The sequence below is a fragment of the Cryptomeria japonica genome, chromosome 4 (assembly GCF_030272615.1).
Source record: "Cryptomeria japonica chromosome 4, Sugi_1.0, whole genome shotgun sequence".
Lineage (NCBI taxonomy): Eukaryota > Viridiplantae > Streptophyta > Pinopsida > Cupressales > Cupressaceae > Cryptomeria > Cryptomeria japonica.
The window spans coordinates 100,626,328-100,650,531 of record NC_081408.1 but is presented as its reverse complement, the minus strand read 5'-3'; the positions used below and the strand labels follow the sequence as shown (position 1 = coordinate 100,650,531).

The 24,204-nt window shown below is 36.6% G+C and overlaps 1 protein-coding gene across 2 annotated transcripts in view; it reads right to left on the bottom strand.

Annotated features, from left to right (window-relative positions):
• The window catches only part of LOC131032897 (uncharacterized), a 64,786-nt gene extending 46,381 nt beyond the window's left edge, over positions 1-18,405 (bottom strand). Inside the window, exons 1-4 of one of the 2 annotated variants that reach the window (XM_057963996.2) lie at positions 18,211-18,405; positions 14,014-14,191; positions 13,629-13,825; positions 12,118-13,443 (exon numbers count right to left, since the gene is read on the bottom strand). In XM_057963996.2, coding sequence (XP_057819979.2) covers positions 12,118-13,443; positions 13,629-13,825; positions 14,014-14,191; positions 18,211-18,226 — 1,717 coding nt within the window. In that variant the 5' untranslated portion in view covers positions 18,227-18,405. Of the gene's footprint in view, positions 1-12,117; positions 13,444-13,628; positions 13,826-14,013; positions 14,192-17,604; positions 18,172-18,210 lie in introns of those variants that run through there. The other variant, XM_057963995.2, reaches the window with a different exon arrangement.
• Between the last annotated feature and the right edge of the window lie 5,799 nt (positions 18,406-24,204).

Sequence of the window (24,204 nt, the reverse complement as noted above, 5' to 3'; positions counted from 1 at the left end):
GAGTATCTCCTTAGTTTCACCAAGCCCATTTTGAGCATGATTTGCTACTCAATGGAGAGATATATGATGGCATCGACTCAATGCTTAAGAAGGTGAAGTGCATCATAAATGCGAAAGCGCAAGACCCTAAGGAGACTTTCTTCAAGCAAGCGCATGCAATTATTTTAGAAAGATAAAACAAATGACCACTGCATTACATCTTCTTGGCTATGCATTGACTCCAAAATACCACAGCAATCAGTTTCTTTCTTTGCTAGGAAGGCTTTCCCCATATAGAGATTTTGAAGTGTCTGAAGGGTAAAAGGCAGCATTCCTCAAACTGTTCCCTGAAGATGTATTGCGAGATGCAATTACAAATGAGTTCATAGATTTTATGCACTCAAATGGTCAGTGTTAAGGCTCTTCGTGATAGGTTTAGGAAGGATGCTCATAGATGGTGGTACATCCATAGCCAATACTTCCAACACTTGCATCCCCTCACAATAATATTTTTATCAAGTTTAAGAAATAATGAATATTTACTTTTTAGTATTTAAAGTTTTATTTATAGTTTTTTATTTTTTAAATTCTATTAATAAATGTATAACTTTAATCGTTTACTTTGTCTTCATAGGTTGCTAGTTCAATTGCATCAGAAATGAACTGGAGCACATATTCTTTCATCCACTAGTAAAGCGCAATAAATTGAACTAAAAAAGAGTGGAGAACTTAGCATATGTGCATTCCAACTTGTGTCTCCTTACACACAAAGAACATGTCTACAAGCAAGGGGAGACAAAGGTGTGGGATATAGAGCCAAAGCCTACTAACTTTGATGCTTCTACTTCTCAGCATATTGCATTTGAGAACTCAGAATGCAAACACACTATTAGTGCAAGTGGCACCGGCACTACTTGTGGTTCATCTAATGTTGCTACATCATCTAATGTCAATGATGATGATGATGATGATGATGTTGATGATTTAGAGAATTCATTTGATGATTAAAACTAAAAGTTAAAAGTTCTAATTGTTGAAACTTGAACTTGATATTATTATTTTGATATTGAACTTGAAGTTTGAAAAAAGAATATTTATCATACATGTTTTTAAATTTAAATGACATTCAAGTTTATGGTAGTTTTGTTGTTTATATGATGCTATGTGATATTCTAATCCAATTCATTATATATATATATATATATATATATATGATTTTTACATGGTTTTGTTGTTTATATATATGTGAAGCGTCACAAATTGTAACCTTGTACAATTTTACACCACTTTTTGTGCCCTTGCTTCAATGTGTTTTCTCTTAGCTCTTATCCAAGCCTATTTTTGGCCTTTATGCTGCAAAATTGATGTCATATCTCTACATGGTGATCTGAACCTTTGTTTTGAACTAAGTGCACCTTATCCACAACTTATTCCCACTATTTTGGGTGGACAAGAGCATTTAGGGCACACTTGTCCTAGACAACGGCAGTTGGCGTTTGGGGTGTCCTTGTCCCTCAAAACGGGGCCCAATTTTGAATGTGTCTGGTTCCCGCCATCTTGTTCCCGATCTCAATGCCTCAATATGACCATTAGAGGTTGACCTAATTTATGAAATACCTTGAGAACCTGTTGGTTTCTATTTAATCATCTACCAAACATTAGAATAAGATACCCAAAGGCATTCTATCCTCTCTTGAAAAATCACTGCTGATTCCAAGGTCTATATGTGCGAACAAGCGACTTTAGTGGGATAGCTACTTGGGTAGTGTATGCTGAAAGTCTCAAGGGGGACTTACGTTTACAAATGTCTTTCAAGCTTCTGGACTTAGATGGATTTATCAATTTTAGGTTTTTTTTCTTTTTTGGATTTTCCGAGATTTAGACTTTCAAAATAGGGGGAAAAAGGAGATAGGGTCAAGAAAGCTGATCTAAACCTATTAACTCTGGAGACGGTATTAACTAGGTGTTCTCGAGAAACCACACTTTGCTTCGCCACACTAAGGACAACTACACAAAGTGGGTGCAATCTTCAACGGGTTGTGCGTATGATCGAAGTTTTGGGCATGCACAGGAGATAGGCTCAGACTAACTTTGCACGGTGAAATGGAAATCATCCATTCACCAAAAGTATGAGCAAAGATACACCGTCAATTAATACTTATCAAATCCTTCATTCAATTCTAATAACATGAAAACATATATAAATTAACTTTTAACTAATGTGTTGAGGAAATTGAAACCATGCTAATCACTCAAACAACAGAGATTACAAAGCCTTAAGAGAAAGCGCACATGCAATATATTATTTGAAAAAATGACCTTCACGCAACAATATATCAAAAATCTCACACTCTCCAAATGAGAGGAGGTAGCCTTATATAGTTTTTCAGAAATCAATGAACAGCCGAGATCAAACAGAGATCAAGGGCCCAAATTGAAAGTTACAAACCCTAATTAGGGTTTCCCAAAACTAACTACCCCTCGACCAATGAGAAAATTACACTTGGGGACACTTGTCCTTCTTGCTAAATATGAACCAACAATAAAAATAGAAGGTTGTTGCATTGTGAAGTGTGCCCTTCTAGAAGCTTCTGGATAAGTCAGGTTCATTGAACCTGGACATGCTGACTCCAAAAAATCTGATTGGTTGGAAGATGACGAGGCGCCACCTCAGCATGTTGGATGTCTTGAATTCTCCAATTTGTGTCAAGAAATTGTCTAAGTATGGAAATTTGATTCCTTCTTGTCACCATTTGATTCTGCTTGGGAGCTTGTCTTTTTTAATTTCTTCAGGAGATGAAATCCTTCAAGAAGTTGGAAATTTATTTAACTTTTCCATATTTTCACCAAGTCTGAGAACTTTTCTTTCTTGATGCCTTGAGATTCTTTCAAGAGCCTCGAATTTGGAGAAGAAATCCCTTCATGAAGTATTTCTCATACTTAGCCAAATTTTGGCCATCTTTATGCTCGGACGAACCTTGCTCGTGGTTTTGTCTTCAATTCTGAATGTGGCTTGAAACTCCATTTGTGTTTTCTATGACAATCCCGCCTTCAGCTGCCAATTATGTTGCGCGGGAGGAGGGTAAAAGCTTTAGATAACTCCTCACAAATATGAATTGATGTGATCGCGTTCAGCCATCATCCAAAACCTGCAAAACCCAAAGAAATTAAATTAGAATCCTCATTTTGAGCGTAAACTTTGAAGGTTTGATGGCAAAGTGTGCTCTGATTCTCCACTTCCTCAATACTTTTAGCTTTCAACAAGCTGCGAACACTCCAATTTGAAGGTTCGGGAGTGAAATTTGACTTTGATTACTCCTATCACCTTCAAATTTTCAGAAAATATGTATATTTTCTCTTCAAAACAATCAAAAATCTCCTTCAATCTGCATGTGAACTTGTTGAAAATGGTTGAAAATCTCAAACTTATACTTGGAATCGCCCTTAAAATCTTCTTTCAACTGGCAAAACTCTTAAAACTTCTCTCAAAATGTTCTTTACCTGCAGAAAACCTCTCTTAATTGCTCTCAACTTGCTCAAGAAATTCGAACCTAATGTATAAAAATGAGAGAGTGAATGAAATATTTGTCTGAGGGTTTGATTTTATAATTAGAAACTCAAAAAATCTCTTCAAAACTTGTTTCTAATCCTTCCCTAGTCTTTTGAGTCTGCAGAGAATGTTTCTAATGTGGTCTTTAGTTTGCAAATCGAACTCAATCTTCTATATTCTTCTTTCAAAACTTTCCAAATCTGCACTCAGTTCAAACTTGGATGATAAATTTTGCTGACATCATCTTCTTGTCTTCCATTTAGCAAGTATCTTACTTGGGTAGACTTATTTCAAGTTGGGGAACTAAACAAGGCACCCCACTCCAGAACCAAAATCTGATCATTTCATCATGAACTTGAACTCCTCTTCAGCTTACCACCTGATCTTACCATGATTTGATCATTTTCAAGGCATACTTTGGAGTTTGTTTGATCTTTCATCAGTGGGGCGGACTTCAACCAACTCATGACACCACACTTGTTCATCTTTTAGGGCGGAGTTTAGAGAGTTTGTGGCACCACACAAACATCTTCATTAATACTTCCAAGGGCGGATTTTATGAAGTTCATGGAACAACTCTTTCAAACATAGGGAGGAGTCTTTGAAACTCATGGAACAAGTCTTTCAAACATAGGGCGGAGTTTTTGAGTAACATGACCATTGCCTTTGTACCTTGGGCGGACTTCTTGAAGTTCATGACCTTGGGCGAACTTTTGGAGGTTTTGGAGACCTTGGAGGGCAGACTTTCTAGAGTTCATGACCTTCTCCATCATCCATAGGGTGGAGTTTGTAGCTGCATGATCCTTTGGAAGGCGGGCTTTGGAGTTCAACTTGGGTGGAGTTTTGGGAAGGCCAAACACCACTTTGCTTGGGCGGACTTTCTCCTACATGTGCATGTGCACTTTAGAGGGTGGACTTTTTGAGGAACATGACCTTCTCCATCATCCATAGGGCGGAGTTTATAGAGCTTGATTCTTTGGAGGGTGGACTTTGGAAGTCAAGCATCTTCATTCACCCCTTTTGGGCAGACTTTTCATCTCTCCCACATGGCGGACTTTGGCCACTTTCCTTTCATTGCAAGGCAGACTTTGAGTTGGCTATGATCTTAGGAGGGCGGACTTTTGCTTCCCCCAAACACCTTCAATTTTGACAAGCGGACTTCTTTGAGCAGACTTCTCTAAGTGGACTTTCTTGGGCTCCCTCTTCATCATGGGGCGGACTTTGTGAGACTTATGCACCTTCATCTTGGGCGGACTTTGGAGTTCACACACCACTTTGCTTGGGCAGACTTTCTCCTACATGTGCACTTTGGAGGGTGGACTTTTTGGAGTTCATGACCATTGCCTTTGTACTTTGGAGGGCAGGCTTTTTGGAGTTCATGACCATTGCCTTTGTACTTTGGAGGGCAGGCTTTTTGGAGTTCATGACCATTGCCTTTGTACTTTGGAGGGCGGACTTTTTGGAGTTCATGACCATTGCCTTTGTACTTTAGAGGGCAGACTTTTTGGCTCATGCTCCAAGGCTATCAAGAGTAGGGCGAACTTTTTGTGAGTCTCCATCATGGGCGGACTGTTTAGGAACCATGGATGGCGGACTTTGTTGGCCTCCTTGCACCATCTCTATCATCCATAGAGCGGACTTTTGTCTCTTCTCCATGGCGGACTTTGAGACTTCCGTGCACCTTCTCCATCATGGGGCGGACTTTGTTTGACTTATGCACCTTCACTTTGGGCGGATTTTAGGAGTTGCACCTTGGGCGGACTTTAGGAGTTCACCTTCATGGCGGACTTTTGGAGTTGCACCTTCATGGCGGACTTTTGGAGTTCACCTTCATGGCGAACTTTTCTATCTTTATGGCACCAAGGGGTGGGGGGGGACTTCATGAAGATCATGGCCATGCTTCCCTTCCATGAGGGCGGACTTTGAGAAGCTCTTGTCACAACATTAAACACCATTAGCCAAACTCAAAAATATTTGGAAAACTTTAAAATTTAATAACTTCTTCCATTATCGCCAGATTAACATGATATTTGAAATCCACACTCAGGTAACCCATCCCAAGCATCCTGACCCCTAAAATATAGGAACTTAGCCTTTTGGGTCAAAACTTGAAAGTTTTCGATCGCGATCGAAAAAGGTCAGTGGTGTTGGTGTAAGCCCTAGGTACCCACTCTGAAAAAGCAAAAAGAAAACATCCCTAAAAAAATAGGGAAAACTTTCTAAAAATAGCCACAACGGAGATCGGGCCAAAAATGCCAAAAACGAAACTTCGTCCTTCGTTTTTGGCATTTCATTCAAATCAATTGCATTCTTCGTCCTTTGGCCTTTCTAGGCACTTTGACAGTGTCTAGACTCTGTTATCACTTGGTTCGCAAAAACTAGCTTTCAATCCTTAAGACTCAAACCGTTCAAAATTGACAAACTTGGCAATACTGACGCAGGAAGGTCGCAAGGCTCTAACAAAAACCCTAGAAAGCAAGAAAAAGGGGAGGGTCCCCATTCGCAATGGGGCGATGTGTGAAAAAGGTCACAACAAAACCCTACATAAGAGTATCCTTTCCATTCATTTTCATCCTCCATCAATCCACATTTCATTATCATCCACTCACATCCATCAAGCATTAAGGCAATATTTCATCTCACCATATCCTTCAAAGCATTCTTCAAATCTAGACATTATGGAGCAGAAAATTACAAAAATATTCATGCAAGCATGTGTTTATGATTGATTAATTTGTGTCTTTTCATGTCACTCATGTTATTGTTGTGATCACATTCAAAGAGCATTGCATCATCAACCTTCATCAGCTTCAGTAAGCTTGAGGTGTAATATTCAACATTCTACTTCAGAGCTTTCAATTCAATTAGGGTTAATTCCAAAATGAGGGTTTGACCCAAGAGAACCCCTATCAACAACACCATTCTCCTCCTTTGTGTGTGCAGGTGACAGGATCCGGAGACAGCAGATACAAATTTGTAAAGGGCAGATTGAGACACACCAAATCAACTTTCGCAAAGGCAAAACTAGAGGACAAGTTCACCAGAGGCGAATTTGTTTGACACTTTTCCAACGAAACTTCAGCGAAACATTCAAAACAGCATTTGATCCCAAAAAGACATTTGTTTTCTACATCCGAGCTCGTAGATAAGGGTGCCCCGAACAAATTGGTCTAGCATTTCCAAGTCCAAATTTCAAACACAAGTTCCTCTCTGCTTCCTATTTCAAAATCTGTACATTGTGTCTGCATAAATGTTTTGAGACTATCTATGCATGCTGATTCTTGTCAATTTCACATCTATAGCCCTAGATCTTGCATTCAATCTACATCTTTCCATAGCTCATTTTCAACTCAAACAAAGAGCCAAATATAGAAGTCAATCAGCATTTAGCCCTTTTTTAAACATTTGCAATTGAATCATTAGCTGCATCCCTCTTTAATGTAATGAGAGTGAGAAGTAGACTCATTCCTTGTTTACATAGCTAAACTAGTGAATACCTATATTTCACCCATTACATTTTGGTGAACCCAACGCTTCTAGCATTTTTGTATATTTCTAATTGGGTGTTTTTAGATTTGCTTTTTTATAATGGAATTTATAAAATCTGATTGGTTTGCTATTTCACATGTGATTACATTACTCATTAGTTTATTTTTATCAAAATTGTTTGTTGGATAATAGCTTCTTTCACTTCATGTTACATGCATTCATTCATACAACTTTAATGTATTGCATTATAAGGGTTTCAAATATTTTTCCTACATTCAAGTCATTTCTCAAAGCTTTCATACATATTTCATGTTGCTATATGATGATACTTTTAAAGAAGTTAATGGAATATTTGGATTTCATAAAAAGCTTTGGTAGATGTTTCAAACGGAACCCTTGCTAATCTTAGAACTGATATTGAAATGAATCATACTTGTACCTCTCGTAGAGTATATTTTATTCATGAGGAAAGAATTAATGATCCTATCAATGATCTCTCCAATAAAGATGCAACATTGAAGAATAATATTGAATCCTCTTCTCTCAAAGATACTTTGGTGCAAGAGTGACAAGATAAACATGTTAACCTTAGTACATTCATCACTCTAGATCCTCCTTATCCTAACATGTTAATCTTAGTACATTTATCACTCTAGATCCTCCTTATCCTCCAAGAACTTATCTTAATCACCAACATATTTTGGGACAAGATGATGTTATGCATTTTATTCATGATCTATCTCCTAACATAACCCTAAGTAAAGATGAAGCTTTAGATTATGAGAATACTTCTCCCCAAACTAACAAAGTGGACATGAATAATGGTATAGAAATCAGAATCTCCCTACAAAGGATATTCCTTCCTCATCTATTCATCCATTTGGCTCTTCAACATGTCCTCATACAACAAATTTCAAAAAAGTCTGTAATGAAAATCCTCCCCCTTTGTTATCAGTTCATTTACCCAAACCTTGTCCCTCTATCTGTCAAGGGACGCGACCTATACATATTCACAATCAAGAAAGGCTAGCAAAAAGAATCTTTTGGAGACTCAAATATGATAAAAACATTACCTTTCCTTTTGTAAGATATATCGATAGTTATAAAAACAAAGATGGCAGTGTGTTTTGCCTCTTCCATCGCAGCTATTGTCATTCTATTGCTGATTGCAACACTTTTATATACTTTGTCCAAGAAAACTGATAGAGCTTGTATCCATATCACACCAGATTTCATGATTTTTCTCGAACCAAATTTGAAAATAGTGCATTAGCACTCCCTTCCCCTATTATCTCGCTCCTCACTTTGTGACATTAGTAGCTTACCCTTTTAGGGGCTCTTTGTCATTCATGGTGGTACAATTTCATGTTCAATCACGCTTGGTTAGCAACATAATAGTATTTCTTATTCTTGTCTCCATGCTTGGGGGGAAAGAATAGTGTTTCAATCTTCTCTCTTTTCAAGGATTCACTTTTCCTGTGTTGAGTTGCATCTTTCACAACTTGACATCCTTTCTTGCATAGAATTATCCTCCATGCAAGTACATGTGTGTTCCTTGGTTGGGAACTATTCCTTGTTTGAAATGGTATGTCTTTTATGAATAATCTCTTCTTAGTGAAAGTGTGCAATCCTTCACTAAGAATCCACTTTTTCTAGCTATAGGAAAGGTGTGTATTCTCAATATCCTTCCCCTTTCAAAGATGTCATCTTTATTAAAGATCTCTAATTTTTAAGGTAGAAATCTTTAAACAAAGATCTCTTCCTCCTTTCACTATGCATCCCTCAAAAGGATCCATTTACACTTGTTGCAAGATATTTCTTTTACAACTACTACCTTAAGACATCAACATAAAGCTATGTTGACATCTTAAGGGGGGAAGCATATATGCAGCCTCCTTGTTGCTTATTTACAATTCAATGTTGCAGGATTTCCTCACAAACAACAGGCTTTGTTTGGTTATCCTTTTTTAGCAAATTCTTGTTCAATTTTTGCAGATTTCCTTACATACGATGCTTTGTTTGGTTATCCTTGTTGCGGTGTCCCCATAACAACTTTCAATTTTTTTGTGGATTTCCTTGCATACAATGATTTGTTTGGTTATCCTAGTTGCGATATCCCAAGAACACCTTCTTTGCAGTTGTTTGCCTTGTGATAAGGAAGCTTCGCATGGCAAAATCTTTCCTTTCAATTTGCACCAACCAATCGCCTTGCAATAAGAAAACTTTGCTCGACACCCCTTTTGCAAGATGAGTTGACTAGCATAACACAACTTGCTAGACTATTTTGACTCTTCCTTTCTCTTTCCACACGGACCACACAACATAACACAACTTCTTGTCTCGTAGAATCTGTGCTCCTCACATGGATCACCTAGCATAACACATCTTGCTAGCCCATTGAATCCATGTTTCCTTTCTCCTTCCCCCATGAGCCCATAGCATAACACACTTTGCTAGTCGTTGGATCATGGTTTCATGTCTCATCACTTGATGTATCCTCTTGCTCTTTCCATGTGACCACTTGTGCTCTTGCAATAACATTCTAAGAATAATATTAGTGGTTGAGACATTTTGATTATCAATGTCTCTTCAACTAGTTGACTTGGAGTCTTTGTTTTTAGTACTAACCCCTTTTGTGTGTCTTTCGCCTTTGTTTATCTTTTTGCCTTTTATTTGTTTTTGTCTTGTTTTGTGTGTCCTTGTATGTGATTGTTTGACTTAAGATCCTAAGCTTGGGGGCTTATTCCCTTGAATTTGGTGATCTCTCTCTCTCTCTCTCTCTCTCTCTCTCTCTCTCTCTCTCTCTCTCTCTCTCGCAATAACATTCTAAGAATGATATTAGCAGTTGAGACATTTTGATTATCAAGGTCTCTTCAACTAGTTGACTTGGAGCCTTTGTTTTTAGTACTAACCCCTTTTGTGTGTCTTTTGTCTTTGTTTATCTTTTTGCCTTTTGTTTGTTTTTGTCTTGTTTTGTGTCCTTGTATGTGATTGTTTGACTTGAGATCCTAAGCTTGGGGGCTTATTCCCTTGAATTTGGTGATCTCTCTCTCTCTCTCTCTCTCTCTCTCTCTCTCTCTCTCTCCGTGAATATGAGTGTAGAATCATACTCTTGCTAAAGTGGGGGCTAAATGTAGCATCGCAAATTGTAACCTTGTACAATTTTACAATACTTTTTGTGTCCTTGCTTTAGTGTGTTTTCTCTTAGCTCTTATCCAAGCCTATTTCTGGCCTTTATGCTGCAAAACTGATGTCATATGTTTGCATGGTGATCTGAAACTCTGTTTTGAACTAAGTGCACCTTATCCACAACTTATTCACCCTGTTTTGGGTGGACAAGGGCACTTGGGGCGTCCTTGTCCATCAAAACGGGACCAAATTTTGAATATGTCGATGCTCGATTCCCGCCAGTTGGTTCTTGATCCTAATGCCTCAATGTGACCATTGGAGGTTGGCCTAATTTACGAAATACCTTAAGAACCCTATATAAGAGCATTCTTTCCATTCATTTTAATCCATTCATCAATCCACATTTCATTATCATCCACTCACATCCATCAAGCATCAAGGCGATATTCCATCCCACCATATCCTTCAAAGCATTCTTCAGATCTAGACATTATGGAGCAGCAAATTACAACAATCTTCATGCAAGCACATGTTTATGATTGATTCATTTATGTCTTGTCATGTCACATCATGTTATTGCATCAACACTTGTGATCACATTCAAAGAACATTGCATCATCAACCTTCATCAACTTCAGCAAGCTTTAGGTATAATATTTAGCATTCTACTGCAAAGCTTTCAATTCAATTATAGGGTTAATTCCAAACCCAAGGTTTGACCTAGGTGACCCCGTATCAACAACACCATTTTTCGCCTTTGTGTGTGTAGGTGACAAGATTTGGAGACAACAGATATAGATTCAGAAAGAGTAGACTGAGACACACAAAATCAACTTTTGCAAAGGCAAAAACTAGAGGGCAAGGTCGCCCCAAGTGAATTTGTCTAACACTTTTTTGGCGAAACTTCAAGGAAACATTCCAAACAGCATCCTGATCTAGAAAAGACAATTGTCGTTCGCATCTGAGCTATTGGACAAGGGCAGCCCCAGTGGAATTGTCCGGCATTTTCTAGTCCAGATTTCAAACATGGGTTCCTCTATGCTTCCTATTTCCAAATCTGTACATTGTGTCTGCATATCTATTCTTAGACTGCTTGTACATGCTAATTCTTGTCAATTTCACATCTTTAGCCCTAGATCTTTCATTCAATTTGCATCTTTACATAGTTCATTTTCAACTCAAACAAAGAGCCAGATATAGAAGTCAATCAGCATTCAGCCCCTTCTTAAACATCTGGGATTGAATCTATTGACTTCATCTCTCTTTAATGTAATGAGAGTGAGAAGTAGGCTAATTCCTTGTTTACATGGCTAAACTAGTGAATACCTATATTTTACACATTACAATATGTATACATATATACATATGTAGATGGACACGTGTGTATGTATGTAGATATATACACACGTATGTATATGTATATACATGTATATATATATGTGTGTGTGTGTGTGGAGGGGGGGGTGGGTGCCAGGGTGGAGATGGGGATGGAGCGTCTATCATACTATGTTTGTCGATAAGTCTGAATATATAAGAGGTCAAGGTTGAGGGCAATATCTTGTAGTCTTAACTAGAGTGGTCATAACTTGAAGAAATTTAGTTTTGGTCTGCTGTCACAATAAGAATATCAAGCAATGTAAAAATGAAATCTGCTATTCTGGCCAAACTGAAAGGCAGAAAATTTTATATCAGTTCAATATTTTTATAAAACGGGAGAAGGCCCTTACCCCTCACTTGATCTACAAATAAAAAACTTGCAGTTGCCAAAAAAATATTGTAAATATGAAAAAAAAAAAAAAAAGTTGATTAAATTTTTAATTGAAATACCACAAGGTTTTGAGATCAATTTATGTAGCAGTCATACTAAAGTTGCCAAGTAAATTAAAGTCCATATACAATTAAAAATGGAAATAATTGATAAAATTTAAATTGAAATACAAGTAGGATTTTTGTGTGTTCATAATTGATACCTGGAGGAAGATAAATATCAAATATGAAGATGCCATTTTGATAAGGAGTTCCTTTGGGACCCACTATCAAAGCTTTCAACAAATCCATTCTCACAGGATCCACCCGAACATGTATGCTTGATTCCCACTCTAAAGGAAGATTTGTGGCCAAAGAAGCTATTTCTTTAGCAATATGCAACATCCTTTTCTTGTTGTGCACACCTGTATTGTCAATCCTTTTAGGATTTGATCCTGCCTCATCAAAATACTTACTGTATGTGTGAACTGAGGAACCTGCGCCAATAAAAGGATATTCACCAAATTGTAGTAGCTTCAAACTCTCTTTATATAAAAAGACATTCTTACAATCGTCTGAGCTAACATCATTATTTTCCATGCTTTTGGGACCTTTAACTGCTAAAGCTAACGTTGTATTGTCTGGAGCTGCTGTACCATCCCCTATCATTTTTGAATCATCATTTTCCGAAACCAGATTCAAAGAGGGAGTGGAAGATGCTTGTTTCTCTGCTGCAGATACCAATCTCTCATAGCACTCCAAAAGAGACCTAGCAATACCAAGTTCACACTGCACATTTATGTTCTCATTTCCATCTTTGACTCTGTTCACAACAATCTTTGATTGCTTGTATATGTTCCTCAGATTTTTAATCACAGACGAATCACTCCCAAACTCACCATCATCATGAAATCCATTTCTTACGTCTGTTTCGGATCCTAGCAACATTTTAAAGAGCTCTGGGTATTGCAGCATGGTATTCAACAGCTCTACCAACTGAAGATACAGCGCACTCCTTGCACAGATATCCAACATTGAATCATTCATCACTAAGTACTCTAAAAGTTGACCAACAACATTTCCCCTAGAAAGAAGAACAGAGGAAGAGAAACCTAATATAGGTTGAAGCTGATTTTCAGTTTTATTCTGAAGAGTGCTTGTTAATAATTTGAGCACACTTTCTGCCCTACGGTCAAGTTCTTTTTCCATCTTTCTTATTTTCTTCACTGCTGAATAAGTCCACGAGCAATTAAATGTAAAACCATTTTCTCTCATGGTTCCTCTGGTGTACTCAGTATAAATTAATTCTATATCAGCCACAATACTATTGATTATGTAATTATTTGCTTGGCTGCAAGAATGACTACAGTTGGATCCACCCTCTGAACCAAAGGCAAAACCACATGCTGGACACCAAGAAAAACCACACTTTGTACATACCCATGAGTCTGGACATTGGATACTTCCTTTACTTTTTGCAATCTGCAATTGATCCATGCTATGATTATTCTTTGCACTTTTTGCAAAACTCCTCTTGAGGATATTAAAACCTATAACAAAGGGAAACACAATTGATTTATGAGTTTAATAGTCCATATATTTGGAAATGTGCAGTGCAACTCTAGAACCCAATGGACTGTTGTTTTTAACAATTTGTTCTTGTGAATGTTATACAAATATTGTCATAGATAAAGAAGAAGAAAAGCCTTGAACTTGTATCTCTAATGTAGTGTACCTTTCCCTTTGTTAGAAGACATTCTTGAACTTTGTATTGCATTCCCCTGCCGACATTCAATACAATTGAGCATATTAGCTCTTGAGATTGGACCATATAGATCTCTATAAGCATTCCTCAACCAATTTTCATAGCTGTTCATGGTATCAATGTCAAGTAAATTGAATATGTCTGTTGTCTTGAGCTCTGCTCCACACCTTGTACACAACAAATCAAATAAGAAATATTACAAAAATTGTTTTAATGAGCAATAAGTAAAAATTTACTTCTCCAAATCATGTTTTCAAACTGTTTATATGTGCAGTTGGATTGCTTAAATTTGAACAACCATGTTACGATTCAAAATTTCAAAATTTCTTTATGCATTCAACTGATTTAGTTTTACCTTTGATCGGGGCATTGCAATTGTATTCTGATGGCCTCATATGATGGTTCTGATCTTTTGATTGATATCTCCACCACAGATTCCACATGAGACTTCAGGCAAAGTTTGCATGTGACATGCATGCAACTAGTGACAAAATTACTCACACCTGAACTATGTTCACACTTGAATGGTAAACCTGACAGAATAAAATATGCAATGTCAAATCTATTTCAAAGTAAAACAATATACTCAAAATCAACAAGAAAGAAAAATCGCTTGCCATAGCCAGAAATTTAAGAAGTATTCCTTGACCAAAATAAATAAAGCTAACAAAGAAGGCAAAACCCACCTTGTGTAATGCTGTGTTCATTAGGTATTTGTTTTGATTGCCTATAATTAAGAGCTCTTTGACCTCACATTATAATGTCTTTTATATGGGAGTTGTCAGAAATTTTGGTTTTCAAAGCCACATATCATTAAAAAGATCACATACTATGTTTATGGTACTTGTTTTCTGACAATTTCAATATGATTTCAATCAAAAGAGCTCCACAACTGTAAAAAAATGTTTACCACAATAAAATCATCAAGTAATAGTCTATGGATCAGTTAAAACTTTGATACAATTTCCATGATACATGGTTCTTGTCAAGCACTACTCATGACGTGTGATATATGAATCAATGAAAATTGAGGCAAAACTATGTAGTTGAATTCCAATAAATCATTACATAACTTTCATAGAAAGATTTTTGAATTCCACTTTAATCTAGGACCTACCATATACATGCTAGTGTGCTCTAGCATTGAACTATGAGCTCTTTGTGACCATCGACTTCTTTTTAGTTTGAGTGTAATTGTTTTTCTCCAAATATTTCCTCTTCTCTGTGACTAAAAAATAACTCTTGTTTTTATATACCATAACAATGGGATGAATCTTGAGATGCAATCTCCAAAGGATTGGGATCCACCACACCCACTTGTGTGTACATGTAAAAAATAAAATGTTAAAAAAGCACAACTAAACAATCATCATTTTATTTTGATATGACAGGCATTAATTAAACCATTATTTAGAAAAATATCATCATGGCAAAGTTTTTGAATGATCATCTTGGGAATAGCCTTGGTTAAGCCAATATTTATTGCCCTCTGACTACCAATTGAGCCAATGAAATTCAAAAGATAGATCTTGAGTAAGAATAATTTAGATTGGAAGTGTGTGAGTCTGTTATACGCTGGACATTGGTCATATGCCTACACAAGGATATAGAAAAAAATCAAATTTGTTGTGTTAGTGCATTGGTGCAGATGGATTGATCACTCACTTTTTCCAAGACTGAATCTCAGTGCATGCTTACCTTTGTCTAGAGAAGGAAGTTTCTTTTTCCCACAATTTTGATACCAGGATGATTTAGACAATCCCCTTGGGTTTTGATTTTTGTACGAACAGACTACATGATTTTTTGACAGTTTTTCCAATAACGGATGGATATGAGTGGACAAAAGGTATGATATCAAAGAGGTGCATGAGCAGATTTGATTTAGAGTGAGAACAAGATGATTTAGTGTGTGCAAAGATTGAAGGGTTCTTCACACAGGTTATAGCGAGTAGGTACTTCACATAACACTTATAGTAGACATGATGGTGGTCACAGGAACCTTTGATGATGACTTGCAAGCCTATGAGAGTTCACCACCTTGGCAGGGCAAAATCTTAGTTGGCATACGGAACAGTTATAGGTATCCCATTGTCCTATAGCACAGGGGGTGTAGATAGTGGGTTAGCGTGGCAGGGATGCCCACATTAGACTTCATTTAGAGGTTTTTGTGAGCTATGTATACGGTTCTTTTTCCTACACATCAAATGGTTACCTATGTGTTCTGGTGGGATGATTAGGTGCTATACAAACATTGTTGGGTTGTATTAGGATTACAGGGTTCTTTATACCATTGATTTGATGGATGTTTGAGAGTTATAGAGCACGGATGACAAACAGTGACTTAGGACAGATGCAGCTGTAAGATACCGCGGCTTGTACTTTGTTATTCCCCCCGGTTGTGATTGATTTAGCTAGATTGTGCTCATATTGATTGGATCTGTAGAGCAGGTGAGACTGTCTGATTCAATTATTGGCGTATATTGAGGAGACACTACATTTCGCATATCCTACGAAACCCGGGGACGCGTCCCCTACCTGAAAACCCCCGTCCCAGTCCCGGGGACGTTTCGGGGACTTGGGGACGGCCAGGGGACGTCCCCCCCCCGTCCCCAAATTGTCAAAATTTTGAGGGGACGTCCCCGAAACGGGGGGACGGCTTCCCTAGCTGTGGGGGACGTCCGTACGTCCCGGGGACGGCTGGGGACGGATTGGGGACGTCCCAGCCGTCCCGGGGACGGCCAGACGTCCCCCACATCTAGGGCTAGGGAAAAATATTAAAATAAAAAGTCGTATTTTCAAATTTTTTTAATGATGTTTTTTGCGTAATTGAGGGAGTGAAATATCTCATGAAGGGTTTTTTGCCAATAGAAAAATAACACCTGACGCCTATATAAAATAATAAAAGTATTTTTGGCCTCGCGGGGCGCTGCCCCTCGACCCCGCCCTATATCGCGACAGGGAACGCGCAAGGGGCGCTGCCCCTTGACCCCAAGTTGGGGGCGCTGCCCCCAAACCCCCGTTGAAAAATATAGGGGGGAACTGAGCTGATGGAAGTAGTGAAAATTTAACCTCCGAGTCTGATTAGGCTCCATTATGTATTTTATTTCTTTAATATCTATTATGATATGCATATTGTCAATGTGAATGAATTGAAATTCTGAATTATGAGTGCATATTGAGTATTGAGTCATTTGATAATGTTGTATGTTCGATGTTTGCATTCTAAAATGTTTTCATAGTATCATACACATGCTATATCCATGTTTTCATATGAATATAATGTATAGATGCATGCTTTATCCATGTTTTCATATGAACATTTAGAATTTTCCTATATATTTTAAATTTTCCCTATATTTTATACAGCCGTCCCCTTTGCCGTCCCCCCCGTCCCCAAATTTGGGAAAAAAATTTGCCGTCCCGGAAACTCGTCCCCCCGTCCTGGAAACTTGGGGTAACGTAGCGCATATCATTAAGCAGGTTCCAAGATTCAATTTTTTGGTAATTGAGATGTACGCTAAGGATATCATGCATAACGCAGATAGTGCTTTGGAGGATCATGCTAAGCCTTGATCAAAATACAAGGATTATGCATGACTTTGTTTTAGGATGATGAGTTTTGACTGTGCATCACTATTTGATTGATACCTTAATGAAAAAGGATTGCAATGTCTATAAATTATGCGGTTATCCAAGAGTCATTGCTCAGTGAGCCGTACTCAGCAGTTTCAGTGAGTAGGACGCAGCAAAGGTGTTATTGAACAAACCTCTGGGCAAGGATGGCTTCCATGAGTACTCATATTTCCTTATTATGGCAAAATTGCATGTTTCGTTTTCTTTCAGTGTTTTTGTTTCTCTAAATGCAATTTTCTTCAATGACCTATGTATTCCCCTCCCTGCCTCCCCCACAACGTTCACTAGCATGCGGCATACATCTGAAACATACCCATGTAGAATGGCCAGCCCGGAGCTGGACCCTGATCAGAATCTGAACCCGCCTGGATCAGTCCAGGTTCGTTGAGGATCCCTGGCGAACCTGTAACATAGTATAAGACTAACTGATTCCACCTCTTTTGGCATTCAAGCCCATAAAGCATAGATGCACCTAATGGCTTCCCTGACAATTGATCTCTTTACGACAGTATTATGACTTTATGGATAGCGCGGCTAGACAGGTTATATATCCTCACAAATGATGAATTTCGGTGAAAGCCGATACAAAACATTGGCTTAGAAGATGCATGCATACATGGCCAACTAAGAACTCCCCATTTCAGAGAATATCAAAACAAATTGGCTCACGAAAACCCTTGAATTTTGTTCCTTGTGAAACCCTGCCAATGCCTTGCAAATCCAGCATTAATCCGTATGCCAACCAAATTGAAATGGAAATGGGGAAGAATGAATTTCTCCATTCAAATTTCGGTGTGATCATCCAAATCAATGTGCTAAAAACCTTAAACATTGATTTCATTTTATTTCATTTGTTTAAGACCTAATGCATTGCAATTTTTTCCAGGATGCAGAGGAATTAAGAACTTATGGTACTCACAGCTTTTGGTCGTCATCAAACTTGAGTTTGCTCTGGCAACCTTTGGTGGGATTTGTAATATTGAGCTGAATTTAACCCGCCAAAAAATAGAAAAACATATTTACGACAAATATCCTTCCGGGTGAGTTTGCAGCTTTATCCTTAACTCTCTCTTAAGGTGTCATGGAGAAGGAAGGGCTTTAAAAGTCTTATAGACTTTTCTCTACCTAAAGCTAAGGAATTTTTGACTTAAGAGCATGAGTGGAAAAGATTATGCTAATTCTAATTAAAATATTTTATTTTATTATTAATTTAGGATTTTTTTTTTTTTTTGTTTTTTTCACCTAAAGTTAAGGGATTTCTTACTTAAAGCATAAAGAGGAAAAGATTATACCAATTCTAATTAAAGTCTGGTATATTATTACTAATTTAGGGATATTTTTTGGTTTTTTTAATGCAATGATCAATGTGAAGATATATTTTGTATGGAAATTAATATTTTATTTTATTATTAATTTAGGAATTTTTTTAAATTTTTTTTTCACTTAAAGTTAAGAGATTTTTTACTTCCAATTCTAATTAAAGTCTAGTATATTATTATTAATTTAGGGATATTTTTTGGTTTTTTAATGCAGTGATCAATGTGAAGATATATTTTGTATGGAAATTAACAAATAATTTTGCATTTACTGAAGTGAAGTGAAATTAAAGTTCAATTAATCAATCATTTTATACCAATAAAAAGTGAATTTTTTTTTCAGAATAAGTTTGATTTTTATAAAATTAAAATTATTATAATTTTTTTTTTATTTATTTTTTTTTATTATTATTATTATTATTATTATTATTATTATTATTATTATTATTTATTATTAAAATTATTATAATGGATCATTAGCCGAATAATTTTATTAACTCTAAAAAAATTAGAGAATTACAACCCGATTCAATGTGGGCACCGGTAAGAAAGAATGGGGCAAAGAAAACCTCTGGTCTTGCCTAAGGGATATTATTTCTGGAATTATACTGAATTAGTACATCAGATGGCCAATCAAATAACACTTCCTATAAGTTACATCAATCCTACTTAAGCAAGGTATTTGCCTTTGCCAAAACAAATCCATCCTACTTCATCACAAAGTTAGTGTAACATTCCAACATTATCTTATGAATTCAACATTTAAGAGGGCCAAATGAAAGGTCAAAAATATTACATCCTAAAGTATTGGCGGATTACTCCTCTAGTATTTTTTCTTTGTTAGATATTTTGATATAGATTTTCAATTTAATCTTTGCATGCAATTTATTCAAATAATTGAATTTATTTTAAATTCAATTTAGTATTTGAATATATTTAGAACTTGACTTTGATTTTCAATTTGATTTTTGAAATCATGCACATGTATTTGAATTTGGAAGAAATTAGAAGAAATATGAAATTAAATGAAATTAGAAGAAACTTAGAAGAAATATGAATTTGAAATGGAAATAGAATTTGAAGAATTAATTAGCTAATTAAATAATTTAAAGAAACTATTTAATTATTTAGAAATTGACTTTAATTAAATAATAAAGATTATTAAATTAAAGGATTAAAATCATAATTAATTAAATAATAAATATTTAATTACTATTTAGAAAAGAGTTAATGGCTAGATGATTAGAGATAGACATTGAAAATAGAATTTATTTAAATAAGAAAGATTATTTAAATTGGGGAATTAATCAGAATAATTAATTAAATATTAATATTAGAAAATGGTTAAATGATGATAGAATTGAATTTGGAATAATTAATACGATTATGAAGAAATATTAAATTAGAAGAATAAGATTAATTAACTTAATTAAATAATTTAAAGAATTATTTAATCAATTAGATTAATTAACTTAATTACATATTTTAAAGAATTTTTTAATCAATTAGACAAATAATCAGTATATGATCAATGAGACATTTTTAGGTGTCTACATTTGGCCCTCTTTGAGACAAAGTCGGAGCGACGTTGTTTCAAAGAAAACAAAAAATTTTGCCCCAGTATGCCTTGGTACCACTGTATAGTGTAAATATGCCCCCTCGGAAAAGGTGGTCGAAAAATTCAAAAATTGAGACCATATTTTCGATATCAATATAATGATCAATCATGTGAAGTTTAGTGCAATTTCGAGATCATTTGAGTAGCCTACATGTTGTTTAAAGTTGGCAGGGACCACAGTAGTCGAGGTGGTAAAAAACCCTAATTTGAGCTATAAATAGAGATTTTAGGTTTTCATTTGCTCATTTGCATTGTGGTGAGTCCTTGGTTTTCTTTGCGAGTTTTGTGCTTTCTTGCGAGTATTTGATCATCATGGCTGGCTATAGAGCTCGATTGCATTTGTCTGACTGAGTACATTCTTGTCAGAGACTAGGGATTGGTGGCATGGTATTTTTCTAAAAAAATTGCCTGTTTTTTGCTATTTTTCTAAAAAAAATTCAGAGACCTAATTTTCATCCTTCACGCATTTGCATGCCATTTTTTATGCATTAGCCTTAACTGTTATGCAATCGCCTTAAGTGTTACGCAATTGTCTTAAATGTACCGCATTGGTTGTAATTGTTACGCATATGTTGTAATTGTCATGCATTAGCTCATTTTGTTACGCATCCATGCTAAATGTCATGCATAAGTGTAAAACATCACGCATTCGTTGTATATTGAAGTTTTTTGTCATGCGTTTGATAATTTCTTGTGTTCTCGTTATCTGATATCTGATATTTTCAACATTTTCTTTATGCAAGAGAATATTGGAGTGTTATACTGCCGACAAGGAAAACCCAACGGACTTGATCTTTGTGTTGATTTACTTGAGGAGGAGATTGCACATATTCAACATCTTGGACTATATTATGTTTTACATTTTCCAGAGGTAACGACCAACAGGGCCTTGATTACAGTGTTGATAAAGTGATGGCATTCTGAGACATGTTCCTTCCACATTCCTACCAATGAGGCATCCATTACCTTAGAGGATGTATGGCGTATATTGTGTATTCCTATTCACGATGAGAGAGTTGTCTACAATCACGACGATGGCATTGTTGGATTGTGTGCCCTTTTTTAGTGTGAGGTGCAGGACTTTGTTGTGACATTTTCACACATCGCCCCATTGCAAATGGGGACCCCTGCTTTTTTGCTTTTTAGGGTTTGTTTTCTAAGTCTTTTAGGGTTTTGTCCGTTGGCCTTTGCATTTTGAGTGTCGCCAAGGGGATCACCTGGATAGCAGGTTCTGCTTGAGTTAGGTCAAGTTGGTGAGTGATGAAGTCTGAGAGTCCTGATCCTGAAATTTTGGCTAAGTCTGAAAGTCATGATCCTAAAATTTGACTAAGTCTGGAAACTGAAAAACCTCCAAAAAACTAGATTTTGCAATATAACTCCTGGAGGTCTGAAACCACTCTCAAACATCCTAAAAGTATATATGGAATATAACTTAAAGTATAAGCTCTTATACTTAAATGTTATATTCCATAAAAATTATCCTGATAGAGAGTTCAAAAAGTCAAATTTCACTCCTGTCCTTCACTGAGGATCCAGAGTGAATTTCGCTCCTGTCCCTCTCAGGAGGACCAAGGCGAAGCGCTCCTGTCCCTCACCAAGGGTCCAGGGCGAAAAAGCTTATTGGAGTCATTCCTGACCGTGTTTGGCTAAATTGAGACATCAAAGGCATGGCGGAGGACGAAATGAACGTGATAGAGCATCCAGACTTGATCAAAGACGATGAAATGATGGAGTTTGTGTCTAGAAAGGTAAAAGCGCTCCTGTCCCTCTCTGAAGGACCAGAGCGATTTTCTTTATATACACATTTTTAAACCTTTCTTGGGCTTGAACTCTTATTCATAGCGTGAAGTAAGATGAAATCTTCCCTAGCAAAGGAATTTCGAGATGAAAAGTGAGACAATTTGGCTTAGAAGGCAAAAAGTGCTCCTGTCCCTCACTGAAGGACCAGAGCTTGATTTTCAAATTTGCACTGTTCTTGCAGGATCAAGACAATTTTATGATTTGAAGAGGTCAAGGGAAACATGATTTATCCATTGAATATAATTTAAGTGGTCCACAAAGGAGTAAATCAACCAAAGTGACAAAAAGTGCTCCTGTCCTTCACTGAAGGACCATGGCGTTTTTTCAAGTTTCTCTTCTTTGTTTGAGATTTTATGGCAAAACTTGACTTGGATGGGAAGGACGAATGATGTTTTATGCCTTAGATGCGATTGAGAGTTTAAAGAACAAAGAAATACACCAAGATGTAAAAAGTGCTCCTGTCCCTCTCCAAGGGTCCAAAGCGATTTTCTAAAAAGAGCAAATTTCTTGCAAGTCCAGGGCAAGTTTGTGATTGAAATGAATGGAAGAAGACATGATTAGCCCATTGAAGATAATTTAGAAAGCTAGCAAAGGACGGATAAGCTTGAAATTGCAAAAGTGCTCTTGTCCCTCTCCAAGGGACTAGGGCGAAAACCTTTGGAAAATCAATTTGGCCTTGCAAAAACAAGTTAGGTATGCATGGAACAAGTAAAAGAGATCATCACCTACTCCACAACGAGAATTGGCAATTAAAAGATGAAGGATCAAGACCAAAAGTGAAAAGGCGCTCCTGTCCCTCACCCAAGGTCCAGGGCGAAAATGTCCTAAGGCACGTTCCTTCTAAAAGATCAAGTGAATTAGACTCAAGACTCCAATCAAAAATGTCATTTTAAAATGCCTAGATGAAGTTTTGAACATGAAAATGAGGAATGCAAGGCCTAGATTGAGAAAAGTGCTCATGTCCCTCTCCAAGGGACCAGAGCGAAGTCATTGGCATTCATTATTTTTTGCCATATCCCAACGTTGATATCTCTCCAAACCGCATGAAATGCCAAAATTGCCAACTTCAAAATATTTGAAAAAATTAATTAAATTGGCATTTAATAAAGGCGCATGGGCATTTAATAAATTAATTTTGAGCCTTAGAAAATCAAATTTTTATTATTAAGGCATTTAAAATTAATTTTTTTGAAATTAAAAATTAAAAGTTGAGCGCACAAGGCATTATTTTGCCTTTATTGTTAAGTCGACCTTCTTCTTAGTGGGATTTTATTTTATTTTAAAGCTTATTTGCTAGGTCGGCCTCAACAAGGATCAAGGTAAGTGCTCTATATAATGGGAGAGGTTCTTTAGCAAATTCAAATCATTCTTGCATTATCTCTCATGCGAACTTGAAGAGCAAAAGAAGGGGCAAAATTCATCTTGAAGGCTATTGGAGAGGCGAATTTCTTGTTAGATTGGAGGATAATTTCTAGACTTTTGAAGGCATTTGAAGGCGAATTTCTTGCTAGATTGGAGGATAATTTCTAGACTTTTGAAGGCATTTGAAGGCGAATTTCCAGATTTTGAAGAAGCTAGTGGAAGGTGAAATTCTTTTGAAGCTAGAGGAGGCGTGATTCATCCAAGAGGAGGCTATGATCTACACTTTGCCTAGCGAAATTCATCTATTTTTTGCATCATTTCTTAGAGTTTAATACTCAAGGGAAGGTATGAAGAATTACTTTTTTGAAGATCTCATTCAAGACTTATTGTGATCCCATTGCAATTTTGTAAAATCTAAGCCTTGAAAATCCAATTTCCATTCATGATTAATTTGAAAATGTATAATTCTTGATTTATCGTGACTTTTTTCAAATTAATATCTTAAGTTTTACCTTTGAAGGGTCTTAATTTTCATGCTTTGAGGTTTGATGCTCAAAAGACTAACTTTAATATTTTGTGTAGGCATCAAATGGAGATCCTGGAGTTGGAAAATCAAGCCAGATCAAGGACGGTCTCCTCCAAGAAGATCAAGCAAGGACAAGGGCGACCTTCTTCAGTCTAGCATTGACAAGGACGACCTTCTTCAGTCAAGTGTCATCAAGGGCGACTTCTCCAATCCAGTATTCCAAGGCGAGGTACATCAACATCCTGCACATCAAAGACAAAAGGAGTCAGAGCAAAGGGTTCATTGAAGAAG